Source organism: Meriones unguiculatus, chromosome 5 (assembly GCF_030254825.1).
Source record: "Meriones unguiculatus strain TT.TT164.6M chromosome 5, Bangor_MerUng_6.1, whole genome shotgun sequence".
Classification (NCBI taxonomy): Eukaryota; Metazoa; Chordata; class Mammalia; order Rodentia; family Muridae; genus Meriones; species Meriones unguiculatus.
Window position 1 is genome coordinate 102187755 of NC_083353.1, and position 26038 is coordinate 102213792.

Below are 26038 nucleotides of genomic sequence, written 5' to 3' on the forward strand. Positions count from 1 at the left end.
CAGACTCCAGGAGAAGGTAACAGATGGCTGGAGGTTGGCATAAGAACACATCCAACAAAAATCAGGACTTCACGAGCAACTCCAAAAATCAATGGATATTTTAATTCACAGAAAACACAGGAAAATGATCACAAAGGATTGCTTATCCAGTTATTAGAGGCACATAAAGAGGAAATAAACAAAGTTCCCAAAGAAATACAGGCAAATACAACCAAATAGAGGCCCAAGTAGAGGCACTAGTAGACCTAAACAGAGAGGAAATAAACAAAAAAAAATGTACAGGCTGTTATGGAAAGAAAGGAATCCACATTCAAACAGATGAAGGAAATGGGACAAGACAGAAAAACAGAATTAGAATCAATAAAGAAAACACTGGAGCTGAAGAAGATCCAGAGAGAGGATCAGGATCACAAGGGTAAGTATCACCAACAGAATATAAGAGATCTAAAAGAGAATCTCAGGTCCTGAAGATACAATTGGAGAAATTTATACATGTCTCAAAGAAAAAATAAAATCAGAAAAGTTTGAAACACAAAACATCCAAGAAATCAGGGACACCATGAAAAGATAAAATCTAAGAATAATAGGAATTAGATGAAAAAGAAGATTCCAGGCTACGAGATCCAGAAAATATTTTCAAGAAAATCATAGGAAAAAATTTTCCCAACTTAAAGAAAGAGATAACCATCAACATACAAGAGACCTACAGAACACCAAATAGACCAGACTACAAAAGAAACTACTCATATCACATGAGTCAAAACACTGAATATTCAGAACAAAGAAAAAATATTAGAAGTAGCAAGGGAAAAAGGCCAAGTAACATATAAAGGTAGACCTACTAGAATCATACCAGACTTCTCAACAGAAATTATGAAAGCTAGAAGGGCCCGGGCAGATGCCATGAAGACTTTAAGGGACCACAGATGCCAACACAGACTACTATAGCCAGCAAAGCTTTCAATCAACATAGATGGAGAAATTAAAATATTCCATGACAAAACTGAACATAAACAATATGTACACAGCAACCCAGCCCTACAGAAGATACTAGAAGGAAAACTCCAATCTAACAAAATCAACTACACCCAAGAAAACACAGAATATAGATGACTTCACAACAAAAAATTAAAAGAAAACAAGCAAAGAAACACAGTAAGACCACCAACTCCAAAATAAAAGGAATTAAAATTCATTGGTCACTATTATCTATCAACATCAACAGAGTCTCCAATAAAAAGACACAGATTAACACAGTGGCTATGGAAACAAGATCCAACATTCTGCTGCATCCAAGAAACATACCTTTGTGAAAAAGATAGACACTACCTCAGAATAAAGGGCTGGAAAAATGCTTTTCAAGCACACTAACCCAGAAATAAAGTTGGGGTAGCTATCCTAATATTTAATAAAATAGACTTTCAACCAAAATTAATCACAAAAGATGAGGAGGAACACTTCATTCTCTTCAAAAGAAAAATCCACCAGGAGGACTTCATAATCCTGAGCATCTAAGCCCCAAATACTAGAGCACCTGCATTTGTAAAAGAAACATTATTAAAGCTAAATCACACATCTATCCCAACAACTTACTAGTGGGAGACTTCAACATTCCACTCTCATCAAAGGACAGATAATCTAGAAAGAAACTAACTAGGGAAATAATGACACAAAGTCCTAAATAAGATGGACCTAATAGATGTCAAAAGAACCTTTCACACACACCCAAAAGAGTATACATTTTCTCAGCATCTCAAATAACCTTCTCAAAATTTAGTCATATAGTCAGGCACAGAGCAAGCCTCAACAGATACAAGAAGACTGAAAAAAATCTGCTGTATCTCATCAGACCACAATGGCCTAAAACTAGATCTCAGCAACAACAGAAATAACAAAAAAGCCTATATATACATGCTAAACAACTCTCCACTCAATAACAGCTTGGTCAGGAAAGAAATGAAAAACAAATTAGAGACTTCCTAAAATTCAATGAAAATGAAGGCACAACTTACCCAAATTATGAGACATAATGAAAGCAGTGGAAGGAGGAAAGTTCATGGCACTAAGTATCTTCAGAAAGATGTTTGAGACATCTCATGCAAGCAACTTAACCGCAACTGAAAGCCCTAGGAAAAAAAAAAGCAGACTCACCTAAGAGGAATAGACAATTGGAAATAATCAAACTCAGAGCTGAAATCAATGAATTAGAAACAAATAAAACAATTCGAAGAATCAATGAAACCAAGAGCTGGTTCTTTGAGAAAATCAACAAGATAGACAAACCCTTAGCCAAACTAATTAAAGGCAGAGTAAAACTATCTAAATCAGAAATGAAAAGGGGGATATAATGACAGACACTAAGGAAATCTAAATATCCATTAGGTCTTAGTACAAAAGTCTTTACAATTTCCTTGATAGATTCCATTTACCAAAATTAAATCAAGAACAGGTAAGTAGATTAAGTAGCTCTATATCCCCCAAGGGGAAGGGGTAAAACAGTCATCAAAAATCTCCCTTCCAAAAAAAGACCAGGGCCAGATGGCTTTAGCACAGAATTCTACCAGATCTTCAAAGAACAGCTAACTACAATTCTCTTAAAAATATTCCGCAAAATAGAAACAAACTCTATGAGGCCACAGTAACCTTGATACCTAAACTACAAAGACCCAACAACAACAAAAAGAGAGAGAGAGAGAGAGGGAGAGAGAGAGAGAGAGAGAGAGAAGTTCAGAACCATCTCTCTTATGGACATTGATGCAAAAATATTCAATAAAATACTTGCAAACTGAATCTGAGAACACATAAAAATATTATTCACCATGAACAAGTAGGCTTTATCCCAGGCATGCAGGGGTGGTTCAATATATGGAAATCCATCAATGTAATTCACCATATAAACAAACTGAAGTAGAAAAACCATATGATCATCTCCTTAAATGCCAAAAATCATTTGACAAAATCCAACACCCATTCATGTTTAAAATCTTGGAAAGATCAAGGATACAAAGCACATACCTAAACAGTGTAAAGACAATATACAGGAAGCCAATAGCTAACATCAAATGAACAGAGAGAAACTTGAATTAATCCCACTGAAATCAGGAACAAGGTAAGGCTGCAAACTCTCTCCATATCTCTTCAATATAGAACTTGAAGTACCAGCTGGAGTAATAAGAGAACGAAAGGAGATGAAGGCGATAAAAATTGGAAAGGAGTAGTCAAAGTATCACTACTCACAGACGATATGATAATATACATGAATGACTCCAAAAATTCAACCACAGAACTCCTTCAGGTCCTAAACACCTTCAGCAAACTGGTTGGATACAAAATTAACTCAAAAAACAAACAAACAAACAACAACAAAAAAAAAACAATAGGCCTGATGAAGATGAAAGACAAAAGTGCTGAGAAAGAAATTAGGGAAACTACACTCTTCACAATAGTCACAAATAAGATAAAGTACCTTGGTGTGACTCTAACCAAGCAAGTGAAAGACCTATTTGAAAAACAAAAACAAAAACAAAAACAAAAACAACAAAAAAAAAACCCTTCAAGTCTCTGAAGAAAGAAATTCAAGAAGATATCAGAAGACGGAAAGCTCTCCCATGCTCATGGACCAGTATGATAAACATAGTGAAAATGGACATCCTGCCAAAAGAAATTTACAGATTCAATGCAATTTCCATCAAAATATCAATACAATTCTTTACAGAACTTGAAAGAATACTTCTCAATTTCATGTGGAAAAACAAAAAATATACAATTACTTAAACAATCCTGTACAACAACAGATCCTCTGGCAATATCTCCATCCATGATCTCAAGCTGTACTACAGAGCAATAGTAATAAAAACTGCATGGTACTAGTATAGAAATAGAATGGTGATCAATGGAATCAAATAGAAGACCTAGAAAGAAACCTACACACATATGGATACTTGATTTTAGACATAGAAGCCAAAATCATAAAATGGAAAAAAGATAGCATCTTCAATAAATGTTGATGGCTTAACTTTATGTCTACATGTAGAAAAATACAAATAGATCCATATTTATCACCATGTACAAAACTAAAGTCTTGTGGATCAAAGACATCTACATAAAAACAGGCACACTAGTTCTCTTAGAAGAAAAAGTGGATAAGAGCCTTGAATTCATTGGCCCAAAAGACAACTTCCTGAACAGAACAACAACAGCTCAGGCTCTAAGATCAACAATCAATAAATGGGACCTCATGAAACTGAAAAGCTTCTGTAAAGCAAAGGGCACTGTCATGAGAACAAAATCACAGCCTACATATTGGAAATGTATCTTCACCAACTCTGTATCTGACAGAAGGCTAATAACCAGAATATATAAAGAACTCAAGAGGTTAAAAAGCAACAAATCAATTAATCCAATTAAAAATGGGATACAAAGCTAACCAGAGAATTCTCGATAGAGGAGTATTGAATGGCAGAGAAACACTTAAATAAATGCTCAGTGTCCTTAGTTATCAGGGAAATGCAAATCAAAATGATCCTGAGATTTTACCTTACTCCCATCAGAATAGCTAAGATCAAAAACTCAAGTGACAACCCATGGAAGACAGGATGTGGAAAAAGGAATCCCTCCTCCACTGCTGGTAGAAATGTAACCTTGTACAACCACTTTAGAAATCAATCTGGCGCTTCCTCAGAAAATTAGGAATAGTGCTACCTCAAGATCCAGGTATACCACTCCTAAGCATATATACAAAATATGCTCAAGTATACAACAAGGACATTTGCTCAACCATGTTCAGAGCAGCTTTATTAGTAATAGCCAGAATCTAGAAACAACTCATATGTCCCTCAACTGAGGTATGAATACAGAAATAGTGGCACATTTAAACAATGAAATACAATTAAAAACAAGGAAATCATCATGTTTGCAAGCAAATGGTGGGAACTAGAAAATATTGTCCTGAGTGACGTATTGCAGAAACAGAAAGACACACAGGTACATACTCACTTATAAATTGATATAATACATATAATATAGGATAATCACACTAAAAAAATCTGTACACCTTGAGAAGCTAAGCAAGAAGGAGGACCCTGAATAAGATGATCAATCCTCATTCAGAGAGGTAAATGAGATAGACATCTGAAGAGGGAGGAAATAGGAAACTGGCTAGGAGCCTACCACAGAGGGCCTCTGAAAGACTCTACCCAGAAGGGTATCAAAGCAGATGCTGAGACTCATAGCCAAACTTTGGGCAGAGTGCAGGGAATCTTATGAAAGAAGGGAGAGATAGAAAGACCTGGAGGGGACAAGAGCTCCACAAGGACAGCAACAAACTGAAAAGTCTGGGTGCAGAGATTTTTTCGGAGCCTGATACTCCAACCAAGAACCATGCATGGAGATAACCCCATGGCACAGATGTAGCCCATGGCAGCTCAGTCTCCAAGTGGATACTCTAGTAAGGGGAACAGGGACTGCCTCTGACATGAACTCGGTGACTGCCTCTTTGATCACTTCTGCCTGAGGTGGAAGCAACCTTACCAGGTCACAGAGGTAGACAATGGAGCAGTCCTGATGAGACCTGATGAGCTAGAGTCAGAAGGAAGGAGAACAGGACCTCCCCTATCAGTGGACTTGTGTAGTGGCATAGGATGAGAATGGGGAAAGGATTGGGAAGTGATGAAGGAGGGGGCTACAGCAGAGATACAAAATGAATAAACTGTAATAAATAAAAAAGAATAAAATAAGCATTTCAATGGGGTGAGTCTTATGAAAGCGCACAGGCAGAAGTGCCTTGTTGTCCTATTGTGTTCAGTATTCACTGTATCACTAAGGAAAGGTATCCCTAGTGACAGGGACTGACTGAAATTAAATAATTTGCTAAGGTCAAAAAGATACTTAGATTCTAATTTCTACTTTAAACCTGTTCTCAAAGTTTCAAAAACCAGGTAGTAAGTATTATTTTGGTTTAGTTTTCTGAGTCATTGACAGGTGACCTTTTCTACCTGATCTTAAGCAGCTGCTTAACTGTATTGAGGAAATTTTGGTATTTTGTGTTTTGAATTCCCACTGACCTCTACCCCCAAATATAACCATAATCGAATTTCTTAAACAGTACACATGGACCTTACTTTGCCTTCTGTTGCTGTGATAATCACCATGTCCAAAAATGACTTAGGAGAAGAGATTTATTTAAGCTTATGGGATACAGAACATCACAGAAAAACTTCAGGGTAAAGGATCAAAACAATCTAGAGGCAGGGACTGATACAGAGGCTACTTTTCCGCAGCTACTTTTTAGGAACATGGCTTACTGGCCTGTTATCGGCCTCACATCCAGCTACTTTTCTTATACTGCCTAGGGACAGTACCTGCCTAGTGATGGTACCTCCTATATTAATTAGCCATCAATAAAATTCCCTAGGATATGCTCACAGGCCAACCTGATTTAAAAAAATGTTTAATTGAGGTTTCCTATTTCCAGGGGTTTCAACATCATCATTAGGTTAGCCATTACAGCATGCTTTACCTTATATGTCTGCAATATGAAAGGCTACCACAGGTTTCCTTGGGCCCCAGTAATAGTGAAGGCAAGGCTGAGTTCTCCTGCTGACTATTAGAAAAATAGAAAAATCTATTCTCTTCCATTTCCTAGATTCTGGACCTCATGTCATTTATAATGCATGTCTCCAACTACTCTTCCTTTCTTTCATAAGCTGCATAAACACACACACACACACACACACACACACACACACACACACACACACAGTCATTGGCTCCCCTTTTCTCTCTTTTATGTAGACCGATATAAGGACATTGGGCCAACTTACATTATACAGAACATTCTCTTCATCTTATGGTTTTGAACTCTGCCACATCCTAGAAACCATTATAGACTGATACTCCAAACCAGGACCATGCATAAAGTTAAACTGGAACCCCTGCAAGGATGTAGCCCACGGCAGCTCATTCTCCATGTAGGTTCCCTAGTAATGGGAACAGGGACTATCTCTGACATGAACTCAATGGCTGGCTCTTTGATCGCCTCTCCCTGGTGGAGGGAGAACAGCCTTACCAGGCCACAGAGGAAGACAATGCAGCCAGTCCTGAGGAGACCTGGTAGACTAGGGTCAGATGGAAGGAGAGGAGGACTTCCCCTACCAGTGGACTTAGAGAGGGGCATTGGAGGAAATGAGGAAGGGAGGGTAGGATTGATAGGGAATTGGGGATGGGGCTACAGCTGGGATAAAAAGTGAATAAACTGTAATTAATAAAAAATTAAAAAAACATTAACAATAATAATAATAAATTAAAAAAACATTATAGAAGAGATATATTGGGACCATTATTCATCCCAACACAAGCTCTGATTTTCCTTTCGGATAATTAGCACTCTCATAACATCCTGAAATTTGTCCCTATAGGAAGGTGTGTACTATAGATGCTCCTTTGCCCTAAGGTGGCAGCCGGCATGCCCTGGTGATCCTTCTGTCTCTGTGACCACAGACACCTGACCATGTCACCCTTTCACAAGCTCACTTGTACATGTATATAAACACATAATCAGGAAATACCTATCTAACTGAAAAAGTGAACATCCCAGTTCTTTTACTAGGAATGAAGAGGTGCTAGAAATTGCATCTCACGTCCTCAGTTTCACGTAACAAATGTTCTCACATGCTGAAACATCTCATCTCTTCCTCAAATGTGTATATTTAAGAAGATATAACTACATAAGGGCTTGAAAAAGAAACTAGTTTCTGTGGAATGTCTTCCAGGCATATGTCTGGGCATTTCATACTGGTATTCCAGCCATTAGAAATAATCAACACAAGAAATATTTTAAATTCAATTGGTGCACAAATGCACATTAAGTAAATTATTTTGCTTACTTCTAATGATGTATCATTTTTAAAAATTATTATTTTTGAAGTTATTCTTTATTGACTACAATTTAGTGTTAAGTGGAAACCATAATAACAATTGCTGTCACGAGTATTGCAATCACAGCAGCAGAATTATATTAAAACATACTTTTTGTCTCTGAAAATTGATAAATGGATTTTTTTGTGGCTTAGAAAGAGAAATGTTCAGAATGAAAACTTCAGAGATGTCAAGAATAAAACAGTTCAATAGATACAGGTTGTCTTTCTCCATTCTGTAATCATGGAGCAGTCTGTAGAGACGACCTACCATTAGCCGAAGAGGACGTTCTAGGCCATCTTACTAGAAATAGGGTTAGCTCCTAACTTCGTTGCTCAGGACGTGAAGGAATCCTGCTTAATTCTGGTCTTTTTTTTCTTGGCTTCTTCAGGTAGTGCTGGCACCCCAGTGATGTTTAACAAAAATGGGGATGCCCCTGGGAGGTATGACATCTTCCAGTACCAGACAACAAACACCACCAACCCCGGTTACCGTCTCATCGGACAGTGGACAGATGAACTTCAGCTCAATGTAAGTTCTTACTGCTCCTCTCTTTCCTTGGTATAAAAATTGGAGCATTGGTGACCAATTAGATTGGTGTTTCCTGTTTAATGTGCTTTTGCACATATACAACTGACCTTCCAATTTATTCCAGGTTTCATGAGGGGCTGATAACCGTCCCTCCAATCATACTATAATAATGGAGATAATATTATGATGGGATTGTGTGCGCTGGGTTTTTACTTTCTCTCATGTTTATTTATTGAGGTGGTTGGGGCAATACATGCCTCATGTGGAGGTCGGATAATAACTTGCAGGAGTCAGCTCTCGCCTTCTCCTATGTGGGCAGGAGTCAGCAGCTCTCTCTTTCTCCTATGTGGGTTTCTTAAATCAAACTCAAGTCTTCAAGACTGGCAGCAAATGTCTCTGCCTGCTGAGCCATCTTGAGGGTCTGGTGTTGAGTCTGTACCCTACACTTCATTTCTGTGAAATCCTTCATTTAATCTGACTCATATTCCCAATGAGTGACCTGGCTAACACATTTGAAGTTCTTTGTGAATGGGACTGTTACCTTGTTCTTTCTTAACTGCTAGTAATAAGATTTATGTGATGATTTCTGTCATTCTGTTTTAAACTATTTCCTGAATTAATAACTTATACTAACATTTTAATGTAACCTCTCCATCTTTCTATAGAATGTGCCCTTGACTGAGCCTCTATTTCTTTGTACAAGATCATGTCAGTGTCCCATTTAAAGACAGACAACATTCAACCTTACTCCATCTTTGTATCCTCTTTGGTCCTTATTGGTTTGCTGGGACACATGAATACTTGGGGTTGGATGGGCTATGAGCAGGATCATCTGCTTTACTCAGTCTCTGACTCAAATATTGAATTTATCTAGAAATATCTTTGCAGGTATCCACAGAATATTATTTGACTGAACACCAGGTGTCCTATAGTCCAGTCACGTTGACACATAAAGTTGATCATCAGTCGTCATCTAGATAATAATTTCTGTATCTCATTAAAAGGGAGGAAATATGTCCACAGCCTACCTCAGTTTATACTTCACAGGGCACTGCAGTGATTAATAAATAGAGAATGATGCCCTCCAGGTGTGCCTCTTTTGGTGTCATGAGTAGCAAAAGTGTGGTCATTAAGGAAGAAAGGTACAGAAGCAAAACTGGTGTGTATAGGAAATGGACAGTCAGAAACAAAATGATAGATGACTTGAAGTTGGTAAGTTTTGAGTGTGTTTGGCAGTTTCTTTAAAAAAAAAAGGACTATGATATAGAAATTGATGACAGCACCACTGGCTGGTTATATAAATCAAACATTTTCTTTGTTGAATTCACTTACACTTGAATGTTCTCCCCCCATGAGGACTGCTGTCCAAATGTCTACGATGATGCCTAAAAATGATGGAGTCAGTCAACATGTGCCAAGCATGGCTAAGGACAAAAGCCAACGAACCAGCTGAAATTATGCCAAATCCAAGACATGTTAAATGTATACTCAAAAACAGAAAAATAAAAGCAAAAGAAAAAAAAAGTGTCTTAGAAGGTAAATCCAAGATTTTGTGATGAAAAGTTAGAATCAAGTTTATAAACAATCAAGTTTATAATTCTAGAATGTGAGATATTGAGGCAAGAGGCCAGCCTGGGCTACAGTAGTCAGACTCTTGTCTCAGAAGCCTAAGTAGCAATAATAACAAAAAGAAGAAGAAGAAGAAGAAGAAGAAGAAGAAGAAGAAGAGGAGGAGGAGGAGGAGGAGGAGGAGGAGGAGGAGGAGGAGGAGGAGGAGGAGGAGGAGGAGGAGGAGGAAGGCTGGGCATGGTAGTGCATGCCTTTAATCCCAGTAATCAGGAAGGCAGAGGCAGACAGATCTCTGTGAGTCTGAGGCTAGCCTGGGCTTCAAAGTGAGTCCAGGACAGCCAAAGCTTCACATGGAAACCCTGTCTCAAAAAAAAAAAAAAGCAACAGATAATAATAATAATAATAGCAACAACAGTAATAAAATCAAAAGCAAAGCAGTTTGGCCTACCTAACTGTTCTTCCTTGGAGTCACTGGTACAAATGCAGTCAGCCAAGATTAAAGGCATATGCTCAAAACTTATAGTATGTTGACCTATGCAGAAATTATAATCATGCCTAGGAGTGGGGGTAAAATTGGTTTTTTAGTCTTTCTCAGCATATGCTTTAGCACCAATGATAAGTTTCTAGCAGGTAAGGCTTTTCAATGTACATGAGAATTCTTACCTGGCCCTTGCCAACTAGATTATGATCTGGGAGAGCTTAACCATGCTCATTTTGTTTTATTTGAATTAATCAGTCAACAGAATTGTATGTAATTGGCCAGTTAGGAAGTCGCTATTCTTTTTGCAGTTATATGTCCTTCCTATGATATGAGAGGCACTGGACAGGTACAGATTGGAGATAAAACAAATGCAGTCACACATCTCACACAACTGACCTCCTAGGTTACAGCTATACGGTACACAATTGAGTAAACATGCACGCAAGAGATTTCAGTGTGTGATTGAAAAAACGGTAGGAGAGAAGATAATGGAAATGGGAAGGTAAGGACCTAAGGAATGGGTATCCACCAATGTGAGAAATATGAGTGACAAGGCAGATCAAAAAGCTTAGTCATAAATAGTATAACCACTTCAGGATAAGGGAGAAGAAGTCATAAGAAGCATCAGATTGACATGCAGTCATATTAATGCAGTTTCTTGTACATCACAACACGGCTTACTTTTATTTCTGAGATAAGTTAAAATCCACTAAGAGGCAAATTAAGAAAAGATATGACTACATGGAAGTTTAAAATTTAAAAATATTTTAAGTTTATTTTAAAGTTTTAAAAATAATAATCACTTTGAGAGGTTGGGAAGATATATCAGTGGCTTAAAGTCCTAGCTGCACAAACACAAGGTCCTGAGTTCAATCCCCAGCCCCTACATGAAAATTCAGTGTGGATGCATGCCTTTGTAATCCCAGTGCTGGAAAAAGCAGAGTCAAGTGGAGGATCTCCAGGACTCACTATCCAGAAAGCCTAGCATAATTGGTGAATTCCAAGATCTAGTGAGAATCCCTGTATCAAAGAGCAAGGTAGATATCTCCTGAGGAATTATGCTAGAATATGACCTTTGACCTACACACACACACACACACATACCTTGCAGGACAGATAATGAATTGCAGAGGGGAAAGTAGGAATGGAAGAACCAAGTAAGACTCTTTTGCTGTTATCATAACAGAATAGTGGAGGGTGTAGCTAAACTACTCTCAAATCTCACTGTTCATCAGAACCATCTGGAAGCTCATAAAATCTAGAAAGTGGGACCCATCTCCTGGGTTTGATTCATTAGGTCTGAAGTTTACACCAAACCAAATGTTTGCCTTTCCAAGCTGTCCCCAGGGAGTGCTGACGATCCTTTGAGAATCCTGCCGGAGAATTCTACTTGACCATGGAAATGAAGCCAAACTAAGTGGTGAATATGTATTCCTTGAAGGGGTTTGTAGCTTCTAGCAGTCTTTAGAAGAGAAAGGCTGCTTAGAGTGGGAGGGGTGAAAACAAGAATGACATTTATTTGGAATTTTTAAATATGTGGTACTTCCTAAACCTGTAAGAGTGAGATGGGCATGGAGAAGATTATGGAGGTACAGCCACTCATAAGGTATCCATTTCTAATCTATGATGGCTTCGAAATACATTAGAAAAATAAATGAAGAGCAAGGAGGACTCTCCCAGGCTTTGAATATCTCACTTTAAATGATACTATTCATTTCTACTTCTTCATACAAACCCATGTTTAGGATAGCATATCCATTATGCCTGGAGAATTGAGTCTCCCACATGCTTGGGATTTTTAGTTGGTTCTGAGAGGAAGATTGGAGATCATTGGCCTGGCATTAAGTGAACTTTTTTTCATTATTATTATTATTATGATGATGATGATGATGATGATGATGATGACATTAAGGGTAGTGTGTTAGGGTGAGCAAGTCTGTCAACCAAAGCTCACATGGATTTCGTTATTTACTCTTGGGTTGCATGAAAAGTACACGAAAAGTACACGAATGGATGATTGAGGCACACGAGTCCATTTTGACAGTAATGACAGATGGTAAATTCAGTTGAGATGGCCACAGATTTAAGTTGTCTGGATAGGAGGTGGTCACTATGTGGAAAGCTTTCATTGTTAACACGAATTTAATTATTTGAAGCAAGTGATAAAAATAAAAAGTAATTCTTGTAGCTACACTGAACCTCACCCTGCCCACATGGAGATTCAAAGCCATGGTCCAGGTATCCTATTTCGTGACTGGTCTCCTGCCTAACATAATTTGTCCTCCTCGTCCCTTTTGTGATGACTATTGTGATTCATTTTTTTTTTAACTGCTAGAATGGAATCTGAGCAAGCATTCCTGTTGGTTCGCTTTCTTGTTTTCAGTGGAATAAAACAAAGCATTTGAAGTAATGGTTCTACTTCTCATTTATAAAGACTCAAGGGTGCTCTTTCAATCCCTAGCTACATCTTTTCTAGCAAATGAAATTTTTAGGAGTGCTTCCTCTGAGGTCAGTAATTGCAAATTAGTTTCTGAGCCAATGAAGTTTTCAGTTTTCAGCATCCCAGTGCTGAAGACCAGGCTGCCCAGCTTGTCAGGATGTGATCTTCCTGATGTGAGTTCCTAGCAGTGTGCTGTCTATTACAGAGCACCTCATGTGCCCTTCCCACAGGCATTGTGGCTCTGAGACTATTCTACTGCAGTCTAATAAGAGATGACTACATGGTACAATGCTAGAGTATTTCTGCATGAACAACAGCAAAATTCTGAGAAGGGAATTAGGGAAAAAGAAATCATTTACTCGGCCACTGGGAAATTCCTGTAAGAATAAGCTTGACTCAATTGCTCGTGTTTCTATACTGCTGTCAAGAGAGTCCATGAAATAACTGCAGGGTAAAGAAGGGACAAGTTCTGGATCAGGCAATGACAGCCCATGAGGATGCTTGGATAAGGGGTGGGCTTGTGTGTTCTGAGAGCCCAGAAGACAATGAATAGTTTATAATATGCGTTTGAGGACACATAATTGTTAGTTTAAGGAAACCTTTCAAAATGTTTTATTTAATTAGTATGTTAAAGGGTCAGTAGTATTTTCCTTGTTAGAGATTAAAAAAAAAATGCTTGACAATGAATAATGAACCATTGTTTTAAAATTGAAATAGATGTCAAGACAAAGAAAGAAATGGAATGTATGTCTTTAAACCTTTCTATGCCTATAGTGAAAGCATGTATGGGCTATTTGTTATAGAAACAAAGTGATTTCTTTTTGCTTCAAAACACTAACTTTAGTGTGTGTGTGTGTGTGTGTGTGTGTGTGTATTGTAATGTTAACAGTGGGAAGGGGATTTCAAAGGGACACTGCTCAACCTCACTCTGGAATCCAGCATTCTTTCCTTTTTTTTCTTTTTATTATTATTATTAATTACACTTTATTCATTTTGTATTCCCCCATAAGCCCCTCCCTCCTCCCCTCCCGAACCCACCCTTCCTCCTCTTTCTGCGTGCATGCCCCTCCCCAAGTCCACTGATACGGGAGGTCTTCCTCTCCTTCTTTCTGATCTTAGACTATCAGTTCTCATCAGAAGTGTCTGCATTGTCATCTTCTGTGGCCTGGTAAGGCTGCTCCCCCCTCAGGGGGAGGTGATCAAAGAGCAGGCCAATCAGATTATGTCAGAGGCAGTCCCTCTTCCCATTACTATGTAACCCACTTGGACACTGAACTGCCATGGGCTACATCTGTGCAGGGGTCCTAGGTTATCTCTATGAATAGTCCTTGGTTGGAGTATGAGTCTCTGGGAAGTTCCCTGTGTTCAAATTTTCTTGTTCTGTTGCTCTCCTTGTGGAGTTCCTGTCCTCTCCAGCTCTTGCTATTTCCCACTTCTTACATAAAATTCCATTCACTCTGCCCGCCAGTTGGCCATCAGGCTCAGCATCTGCTTTGATAGTCTGCAGGGCAGAGGCTTTCAGAGGCCCTCTGTGGCAGGTTCCTAGGTTGTTTCCTGTTTTCTTCTTCTGGCAACTTTCTCCTTTAAAGTATCTTCTTTAACCTGGAATTAGTAGAAAATTCAGACATGGCCCAAACTGATAATCATGCAAATAGCTGAAATTCAAATAACAAAACATTAGAGATTTGTTGTTGTGGTTTTCTTTTATAAAGATTCATTATTTTGATTTTGTATGCATGACTGTGAATAGTAGTACCACATAAGGAAGAAAAGAGGGTTAGATCCTCTGGAACTGGAGACACAGATTATTCTGGAATCAAGTTGAGGTCTTTTAGAAGAGCTGTGGACTCCCTTAACCAACAGCCATCTCTCCAGCTACCTATAGTGCTAATCTTTGTGTGTGTTTGTATGTGAGTGTGTGTGTGTGCTAGTCTTAATGTGCAATTACCAAAAGGGTTTGATTCTCTTAGAGAGGAGGCCAAAGGAATCTTGACTTGAGTTACATTCTCACAAGGTTACCTGTTCTTTGCTACAGCAGCATAACTTGGGGAGATCCAAAGGATTCTGGAGGTTTTCAGCTCTCCCTATAATTTCCTTCCTATTGAACTTACAATTAATAATTGGATATTCAAAACTCCAACAGTTGAATCAGGCTGTGGTCATGTTTGATATGTGATAACATTGTAATTATTTAAAAATTAGCATATAAATTCATAGAAAGTGAAGACAGTATGTTTTTCAACACCCAAGTCTCTTGAATTGGACTTAGTTTTGTTACACAATAGTTTGCAAGTTCAAGGACAGCAACAGATTCAGTGTAAGTTAAGCTGTGTGGCCATGGTGATGCTGAGAGGCTTTCAGACAAGGTTTCTGTTCACAGACAAACTCTGCTGCATGGCTACTGCCCTGTCTATGTCACCAACATGCTATTCCTTTGAAGAGCAAATGAATGCATCTCCAGGAACTCAGTGAGCTTGTGTTTAAGGCTAGAGTGTATAATTGCCAGGGAAGAGAAGCCAAACTTTAAAAGAGAAACTACATCTTTGTAATACTGTTTAAGCCTTAGGAAGCCCTTCACTGGAGCTTCTTCAATGATCAATGGTCTCTTCTGTTATCAATATATTGTAAGAATTCAAATAAGATAGGGTTCATTTATAATATGTTTTAATCAACTAAGAAACATTGATTGGAATATGTTTTAATCAACTAAGAAACATTGATTGGAATATGGTGAGAAACACTTGTATCTCCAATTCTTGGGAGTAAAGAGCAGGATGGGTAGGAATTCAAGGGCAGACTGAGCTACATGGACAACTCCTTTATTAAAATACGAAGAGGTGGGATCAGTGAGGTGGTGCAGCTATTAGGGTTCCTGATTTCACCAGGGGATGTGATAAGGCAGGGGAGAAGCTGATGACAGTTCAATCACTAGACCCCACAAACTGGCAGGAGAGAACCAACATTTGAGAGTTGACCTCTGACCACCACGTGCATTTCTCATTGGCACAGATCACAGTCAATTAATCAATTAACTAATTAAGCAAAATTTAAGTTAATGGGCTATATGTGGCTTAAATGATAGAATGCTTGTGCGGTATACTCAAGATCCAGAATCAGCAGTAAAGAAAAAAAAAATGGGTCTGGGCAACGTTAGGCTGAGTGAAAAAGAAAAAGAAGGGTCAACTTCCTTTTATTGGGCAGAATGTTGAAATTTTAACTGTCACAGATATTTAAAGATGTAATAACAGTTGATTTCCAAAATTACCATTTAATAAAATTAGGCATCTCAGAATCAATACTTTCTTCTATTCACCTATAAGACTACAAATTACTCTATTGTTTAAAATTTTCAACAGTAAAATGTTTATTAAACACCTAATCACCCACAATTTAAAATGTGATTGAAAAACATAGAGCAACACCCCTACTTCTATCTATGTTGGCAGAAGAAAAAAAATGTCAAAATATATTACTTCAGGGTGGAGAGATAACCGAACAGTTAAGAGCATCTGCTCACTTGCAGAAGACCAACTTCAGTTTCCAGCACTTAGGTCAGATGGTCAGCAAATGCCTATACTCCAGCTCCAAAGGACCCATCACCTTCTGGTCTTCATATCCACTACACTTGGATGTACATACACATAAAATAAAATAAAATAAAATAAAATAAAATAAAATAATATATAAAATAAAACAAAATAAAATTCCAGCACTTCTTCAACTTCAGTTTGAAGACTTGCTTAATGAACTCAGCTTGTTGCTTGTTATTAATAGCTCTTTTCTTTTAAGTCACAGTGTCTTCTGCAGTCTTTGGTGCTGTTATGTAATAACTTTTCCTGAGCAGACACAACATGCAGGTTTACTCGTCCCAGAAGAGAATCTAGGACAGAGCAAATGAAGGACTACACCAACGTCCAATTTGTCCAGAATCTTCCAAGGTTTTGTTCCCCTGCACACATGACATTTTGGTGACTTTTGTTTACAACCTCAAGTTCATGACCCTCGTCTTCACTCTTGGAGGTAATATTTCAACTCAGAGGGAAGCCTGCAATTCCAAGGAGCATGCCAGACAACAGAAGGTGAACTGCTGGGTGGATATTAGATTCAATTCTACTTCTAGTAGCATTAAATCAGAATTACAGCCATAGCTGATGGACATAGTCACTGAATTAAATACAAGTAACATACTTGAAACATGGTAAATATTCAGCACTCCTTAGCCACTGTAGCAATAAAGATACTGATTCTTCATACAATCCTTAATTCTTCAAGAGGTTAATATATAGTGCTAAACTAATGACTTTTTCCTTATAATATAGTGTTTATTCAAATGCTTAGCCTATAGAAATATCTAATTAAATATTAAGTGAATGGGGAGATAAAAAACTATTATTTTATAGAAATTATGGTTCATGTTAATTTTACCTTAGCATCCCAATGACAGGATTAAACCAAAATTCAGTTCTAGTCGGGCATTTAGCATGACTCAAATGATTTAAGCGCTTGATTTACAGCTGAGCAGGTTGTGCACCCTGTAGAGGAATGTTAATTAAGAATAAGGCTGCTCCATGACCTTCCAGGTCTATGTGATTCAGCTGGGATACTAACACACTTTTAATTCTGAGACAGAGGCAAGAAGATCTGAGTCCAAGGCCAGCCTGGTATAAAGCAAATTTCAGATAAAGAAAAGCTTAGATCCAGTCATGATGATACATGCCTTTAATCCTGAACAATGAAGGTAAAGATAGTTTGTAGAAAGAAACACCCATGTTTGAAAGTGACATTTAATTGAGTGACAGAAATAGGGAAGAATCAGAGTAGGATATGCCCATCTTTCAAAAGAAGAGAGGAAAGAGAAGCTACTTAATGGACAATGCAGAGAAAGAAGAGGCATTTTTTTAACAGCACAGTAATGAGAAGGGTTGCAGAGACAGAACTCCAGAGAAGACAGAATGATTCAGAGAATGAGAAGGAGTCAAGAGATTAGAAAAGATTGCTGGAGTTAGAGGCCAAGCCAAGTAATGCAGAGGTTGAGAGAGAAGCCAGATTAAAGAAGTTAGCTGGGAGAAGAGTTTGAACTAGCCAGCTAGAACTCAGTAAGGACAATAAAGAGTGATCTTATTCAGTAGTAAGTCTCAGAGGCTGAAAACATTCTCAGCCTAGGTTAGATTTTACAGAGGCTAGGAGCTTCCAGGACTAGGTCTAGGTTAGCAGACAGGCAGTAAGTCTCGGAGACATCAATAAAACAGTCAAATAAAAGTTACTTTTACAGCACACTTTTAACCCCAGCATTTGGGAAGCAGAGACAGATGGATCTGTGATGAATTAGAGGCCAGCCTGGTCTACATAGAGAGTTTCAGGCCAGCCATGGCTACATAGTGAGACCTGTCTCAAAAGAAAGGGAGGCTGATTTACCACCTAGGGACTGAGTCTATTTCAAGAGTGCTGTAGGCTTCTTCAGGTCACAGATGCTTTGGTCTTTAAATAAGGCAGAAAGAAAAGAAGCAAATGGACAAAATAATTGGTTCGGGTTTTACTCCTATTGATTTGTATTTCGTAAAACTTGCTGGTGCCTGTTTGAGAACATGAGGTGGGATTACTGTTCTTAAGGTGTCAGGTCAAGTGCAGGAGATTCCATTGGGTACATCTGCTTCCAGTAGAGTGCACTAAAAAGGAAAGGATGGGACACCATTGTACCTCCTGCTTGCTCATCTTCCCTCTCATGCTGTTTAGAGGACAAATGAAGATACAAAGAATCAAGGGCTACAGAGATCTAGTCTGTAGTCATGCCTTTCTCCAGTTGTCAGCTCTCTGAACCTTCACAAAGAGGCATGCTCTGAAAGGATGGCATTTAACTCACCACCAGCATGGCAGAAGATACTTCCATTTCCACCTCTGATCTGAAATAGTACAACACATATTTAGACATTCCAGTGCTGAGTACTCTATATTTGCCAGCTAACCAGGTATGACAGATCCCAAGCTGAACATAGCAGGCATGTTTAGACATTAGCAACTTAGTCTTATATTGAAAATCAGATGTATATATTTTCTTCTTCTCTGAAAGCTCACCTCTGGCAACATGCTTTATTCTTGCCCAGCAAGAACTGGCTAGGACATTACACATTACACAGGTTTGAGGTTTTTCTATTTCCATGGACCCTATCACTCCCTCCAACTTCTTACCCAGCTGACTCTACCTACCTCCACAGAATCCCCATGACTCTCACAAGTATTCAGGGTCATGCATGCACACTAGACTGCAAGTGCATGCTGACTTACTTCTACTAACTTGGTTTGAGCATGTTTCGCTTTTTATTTATAGGCTCAGGAAATCGGTTTCCAGAAAAATCAACAGTAATATATCAATAGAGTTAATGACCTAAAACACCCATAAGTGGGTAATAATACTTTTTATAGAGGGTCAATAGCTGTAGTCCGTAAGAGAATGATACCTTCACAGAAACAGTAGCTTTGTTTGAGAACGTTTTTGTGCCTGTTACAAAACATGTTGGAAATGAAAGAGACAGCCTCTTCCTTGGTGTGTCAGCATCTCTTCTTGTAATCAATGGTGCACGCCTGGGCTCTTTCTGTGTGTGTCTGGAAGATTAATAGTATTTATAATTATAAATATGGCTCTGCAAACATGTGCATTACAAAACCCTGAACCCCCATAAATTCTTGTTTGCATGGTAGGCATTCAAGCAAATCACTTAATATTTATTAATATACTCTGGGCTCTGCAGGGAAATTGTTGCGTTTCATTACTATTTGCATCTTAGGTTTAGACAAAGTATATTTTGAAAAAAAAAAAAGAAAATATAAGAGATGAGTTTAGAGAGCTCAGTTATTCTATCAAGAGCTCACCCTAGTTATTGCCAATCCAAAATTGTGAAATGAAATGTGAATTTATGTGACCACTCTCTAACCCCTTTGCCTCCAGGAAGCTAAACCTTCTAGAATGAGCTCATTGTTTTTATATAAAAATATATGAGTTACACCATAAGTTTTTGCAACTAACTAGTGGATTATTATAAATTGGAATACCTAAAAAAGTTTCATCTGAGTCCCAGACTTTACCACTAAGTGCTCAGGAAAATGATATGTAACCTAATTTAGTAGTAAGATTTCCATCACTGTAGCCAAATACCTGAGCTAACGAGCTTAAGAAATGAAAGGTTTAGTTGGCATGTAGTAAGGAGGATTTGAACCTATAATCCACAGGGCTTGTCACTTGAAGACCTGTGATAAGGTAAGTGTTGGAACAAGCTGCTTACTTCATGGTGTCCAGGAAGCAAAGAGAAAGAGAACAGAGTGGGTCCAGAGTACCAGCATCTTTTACAACTTTTTCCACAATGACTCAGAACCGCCTATCAGAACACACATCTTTTCCTTTCTTTTCTTTCTTGTTTTCTTTTTTTTTTTTTTGACAGTTTTTTAACCCCTTTTAAAATCAATTCAATTTACATCTCAGTCACAGGCCCCTCTCTCCTCTTCCACTCTTCCTCCCGAATCCCCTATTCCCTATTCTTCAGAATAGGAAAGCACCCCTACCCAGACTGTCCAGCTCATCTATTCACATGAGGACAGAGTTCATCTTCTTCCTCTGTAGCTGAATAGGGAAGTCCCATCAAAGGGAAGTGATCCAAATGAACACAACATAGTCCTGGTCAGAGATATCCCCCATTCCCTTAAGTAGTGGGCCCACATAAAGCCTAAGGTGCCCATTGGGCTAATCTTGGAGCGTTGTAGTATGGCCATTCTGTACTATATGACTAAAATATGCTTCTAAGTAAGGATATACTATGTGTGTTTTTCTGGGTCTGTGTTACCTCAGATGATATTTTTTAGTCCCATCCATTTGCCTGCAAATTTTAGATTTCCTTGTTTTAAGGGCTGAGTAGTATTCCATTGTGTAAATGTTCCACAATTTCTTTATCCATTCTTTGGTTGAGGGACATCTAGGTTGTTTCCAGTTTCTTACCATTGCAAATAAAGCTGCTATGAACATGGTTGAGCAAATGTCCTTGTACGGTGGAGCATCTTTAGGGTGTATGCTAAGGAATAGTATAGCTGAGTCCTTCGGTATGGCTATTTACACTTTTCTGAGAAAGCACCAGATTGACTTCCAAAGAAACAGTGGCACTCTTATAACTGGACGTCTACGTGCAGAAAAACACAAATAGATCAATATTTATCACCCTGGACAAAACTCAAGTACAAGTGAATCAAAGTCCTCAACATAAAACCAGATACACTAAATCTGCTAAAAGAGAAAGTGGGTGAGAACCTTGGACTCATTGGCACAGGTGACAACTTCCTGATCAAAACACCAACAGCTCAGGTACTAAGATCAACAGTTAAATAGGACCTTTTGAACCTGAAAAGCTTCTGTAAAGCAAAGGATGCTATCAATAGGATACACATTTTAATCCACTTCATCACAACTTAATTATCTGGTACTGGTTCCAACTTCCAGAGTCTTACATTGGTCATTTTATTTTAGAGATATATAAGAATGGAACAATATTGGGAAATAAAGTTTGCTGGTAACAATTATCTCAGTTCCATGTGCACAATAAATATTAAGGCATGATCACGTCAAACCCTTTTGCAAAGTATATGTGAGCTTCATGGTGAATATTGATTCTTAAGGACCTAGAATCTGGTGTGGTCTCAGTCATATAGATAACAAAGAGGTCACCAGGATGTGACTGACACCATCTCTAAGGGTAGTCTCAAGTAGAGTCCCTATTGCTATGATAAAACACTGTGACCAAAAGCAAGTTGTAGAGGAAAAGTTTATTTGGCTTCCATTTCCATGTCCATGTAGTCCATCATTTAAGGAAGTCAGGACAGGAACTCAAACTGGACAGGAAAGTAGAGAGCAGGAGCTTAAGCAGAGGCCATAGAGTGATCCTTACCAGCTTGCTCCCTCAAGCTTGCTCAGCTTGCTTTCTTATAGAACCCAGGACCATCAGCCCCAGTATGGCACCACCTACCATGAGATGGGCCCTATAAATCTCTAGCTAATAAATACTTTCCCTCTGGATCTTATGGAGGCATTTTCTCAATTTGTGTTTCCTTCTTTCAGATAACTCTAGCTTTTGCCAAGTTGACGTGAAACTAGCCAGGACAGGTGTGTTTTATTGACTCAGAAGCAATATTCAAGATAAAGGTCTGGGGAGGAAGAAAATGGGGTAAATACAATAGCCTGGGTGATTAGGATTACCTGGCCCCACAGATAGCACAGATTACCAAGCTATTAAGGACAAAACTCCCAGCCTTTTGTGTGGGAAACAGGTCTACACACCCCCTTGATTGAAGAAGCAAGCATGTGTGCTTCACATTCCTGATTTCTCTAGTGCTTTGTATCTATGAGCATGAGGACCTGGTGCCCCCTGCACAGCCCCACCCACTTATGTTTTAAAAATAAAGTTAAGTCATTTAGCTTCCTAGGACTGCCACTTTGCAAATGAGTTAAGAATACCTCCCAATGTTGAGAATGGATAGGACATTTAAGTTTATATCTCTTCTATTGGGTTTCTTGTGCCTGTAATTAAAAACAAACAAAAAAATAGTTGAGTCTATATAACCCCGATTTAAAACATCACAGATTTTGGAGCTCAAGAGAAGACTCAGTACTTTAGATCACTTAAATCTCTGCTGGCAGATTTATCTATATCCTAAAAGCAGCACTGACACCTTGGATTATGACTTTATCCTCTATCCCCAAAGCCAACAAAGAAAGTTCCTTAAGCATCCTGCTCCTTTTGTTTTTTCATCTGTCAGCACATTTTATGTTTTTAGAAGAGGGAGATAAAAAGACCTGGAGGGAACAGGAACTCCACAAAGAGAGCAACAGAACCAAAATATCTGGGCCCAGGGATCTTTTCTGAGACTGATACTCCAACCAAGAACCATGTGTGGAGACAATCCAGAACCCCTGCACAGATGTAGCCCATGGCAGCTTCGTCTCCAAGTGGGTTCCCTAGTAATGGGAACAGGAACTGTTTCTGACATGAACTCAGTGGCTGGTTATTTGATCACCTCCCTTGACAGGGAAGCAGCCTTACCAGGCCACAAAGGAAGACAATGCAGCCAGTCCTGATAGGCTAGGGTCAGAGGGAAGGGGAGGAGGACTTCTGCTATCAGTGTACTTGGGGATGAGCATAGAAGGAGGTGAGGGAAGGGCAGAAGAGGGTAGGATTGGGAGGGGATGAGGGAGGGGGTTACAGCTGGGATACAAAGTGAATAAAGTATAATTTATAAAAATATAAATTTTTAAAAGTAAAAAAAATGTATTTTTCAAGTGTGTGTATGTGTATAAGTGTGTATGTTTCTTTCCATGAGACTGTACATGTATGTCCAAGACTCCTGGGGGCCAGAAGAAGACATTGAAACCCCAAAGGCTAAGTTACAGGTATTTGTAAGTGGCCTGATGTGAGGGCTGAGAACAAACTCAGGTTATCCACAAAAGCATAACACTCTTATCCACTGAGCCGTCTTGCTAACCACTTTTGGCACTTCTCTTTAATTTCTCTACCATCTCACACTTATGTTTTGTAAGATTTATGTGATTAATCTGTGTAACAGGTTTATCTCTCTAACTTTAAGGTTTGTAACTTCATTTCATTTGCAAAGTCCCTCTTGCCATGTAATATGACATGTTTGACGATTTCAAAAATTAGAAAGTAGATGTCTTTGTGGAGATATTTAGTAAAAATAGTCTATTTTGCCTTCAGTCTTTCTTCACTATATCGATTAACTTTACTTTCCTGGGAAGTTTAGCATATCCATATTGGACTTGCATTATTTTTAGTTGCAGAGTAGTTACTGTTGTAGATGCAGATAAAAAAAAAAACATGAAATATTGTGTGAACATGAGCGGTGTCAGGTTGAGTTATTCTTTATTCCTCTTGCTAGAAAGTCTAGAAAAGAAAACACCAAGTGAAATAAAGAAACTGAATTCCATTGACTTGAAGGAACATGCCAAAGAGAATAGATTAACATGACCAGAAGTTAGTAAGGGAAGTCAGCACAGGAAACTTAGCTAAGCTCCGGGAAATAGCCCTGCTCATCTCAGTCTCGTTCTCAGGCTCCCTTCCCTGGACATGATCCTGTTTCCCAACTGAGTGGAAGTCTCAGAAGAGTGAGCTGTGATGTCATAAAGTATGATCAAAATATAGAAGGTTCACTACTCTATGCGTGTAAAGATAAGAACTGATGTCACTGTTCATCACTATGACCTTCTAGCACAATAGGATTAAGTTCTCCATTAGGGTATATGACCTCAGGAATACAGCTCCTGGGAGGTTACCTGTGCACCATAGAGAGTCCACACTCATGCACAAGCAGTCAACTCAAAATGTACTCATTGAATTAAAAAAAAAATAGAATACATAAAGTTGGGAGAAGTAGCAATGGAGGGAAGGAGCACACTTGATCAAAGGTCATTGCATTTCAAGTATGAAATTCTCAAATAATAAAAAAAGAAAAGAAAATGAGAGTGATACTCCATACTCTTCTCTTCTGCCACCTTCTCTGATCCCATGATTTCTTCTCCTGTATAGTGAGATAATCTTGTGATTAATACTAAATTATATTTCCCAATTCACCTAACCCCAGTGAATTCTTCTGATTGTCAGTTATGACTCCAGATTCTTGGGTAATTTTCTTCCATTGCATTCAAATGAAAAAGAAAATAAAAAGTTAAGGAAAAGATGGCCAAGTTGTTAAAATACTAACCATAGTTTCTATGTGAACCCAATCTCCTTGTACCCAAGGTAAGTAATAAGGTGGGAGGTTCTCTGGCCTGTGAAGAACACTGAAGCTATAGAAAATGCTTGGGGTTTTGAATATTAATTATTCTCTCCCTTGAAAAATTCCTCAGCCCCAATAGCCAGGTTGATAAATCAGAGTCATTGTCACTGTTTATTTATCAGTGCACTGAGACAAAATACCACTTTGGCAGAGTGTTGACAGCATCTCAGGGGATAGAGGACAGTTACTTACTTTCCTGCCTTGAGGTATAGGTTAAGGGCTGTGCTTCAGAGCAGATGTCTTGATCCCAAGTAGAGAAAGTATTTTGACTTATGATAATAATAAAATGCTTTTGAAATAAGTCTTTGAAAACTTGATTTTCTGAGTAGAGGGCTTTGCCCATTTCAGTAATTAGTTGTCCTTACAAGATATTTACTCTTTAAAAAGATACTTATGTTCCAGAGAATGGGTTATCTTTATTTTTATGTACATGGATAGTCAATGAAATTACTAAAACATAAAAAATTGTTTGTAGTTTTATCTTGCTAGGAAGAATAACTTGGAATAGTCAAGTCAAAGTATTGTCAGTTTGAGATTGTTCTGAGGAGGGTGACTGTATCACAATCTTCTCGTCTATTCTAGAGACATCTGTTATAGAATCAACCTTACTAAAGATCTATGGTAACTAAATGGCTGTTTATTAGTTCCTTTTCACGTTGCCTGATGAAATACCTCACAAAAGTAGCTTTAGAAAGGAAAGCTTTCCTTTGGCCCATGGCTCAAGAGATACAGTCTGTCATCTTTGAGAAGGTAGGGCAGAAGGCTAGGTCCATGGTGGCTGAATCCCTGTGGCACTAACCAAGAATCAGAAAAAGCCTCAAACACAACCACAGCTCTGCAAAACCATAGCTTGTCACCTACATCACTCAACAAGGCCCCACTTTCCAAAGGTTCTGTAAATAAGCACAATAGTGCCTCCAGCCCAGAACCAACTGTTCAAATGGACAAACCTTTAGGGGACATTCTACTGTGGAAACACAACAAGCTGTTGGGTACCAGTACTTCTGGACATATGTACAAAGAATTTTTACTTAAATATCACAGGGATTAATAAAATTTCATTATCCTTTCAAAGCCAAATGGAGAAACTCCTGAGTGAAGGATCATCCTAATCTGTTTTTAATGCTTAGGTGTGCCAGAATGGGTCCTAAGAGAGCTTGCCTCTGTTTAGGTCACTGGGTCCATGTCCCAAATGTGGGCTGCAGTCTGTGTTTATTTTTCCAGGTATTCTTACTGGAAGGCCCTTCTCTACTCCATCTCCTCAGATAGGACTTAAGTTG

The 26038-nt window shown here is 38.5% G+C and overlaps 1 protein-coding gene across 9 annotated transcripts in view; it reads left to right on the plus strand.

Annotated features, from left to right (window-relative positions):
• Grm7 (glutamate metabotropic receptor 7) overlaps positions 1 to 26038 on the plus strand; it is a 920878-nt gene that overhangs the window by 631682 nt on the left and 263158 nt on the right. For all 9 annotated transcript variants that reach the window (XR_009591906.1, XR_009591904.1, XR_009591905.1 and 6 more), the window contains exon 7: positions 8306 to 8445. Coding sequence is in view for 3 of the 9 variants with exons in the window: in XM_060383884.1 (XP_060239867.1) it covers positions 8306 to 8445 (140 nt within the window). In the remaining 6 variants the exon portion in view is untranslated. The remainder of the gene's footprint in view (positions 1 to 8305; positions 8446 to 26038) is intronic.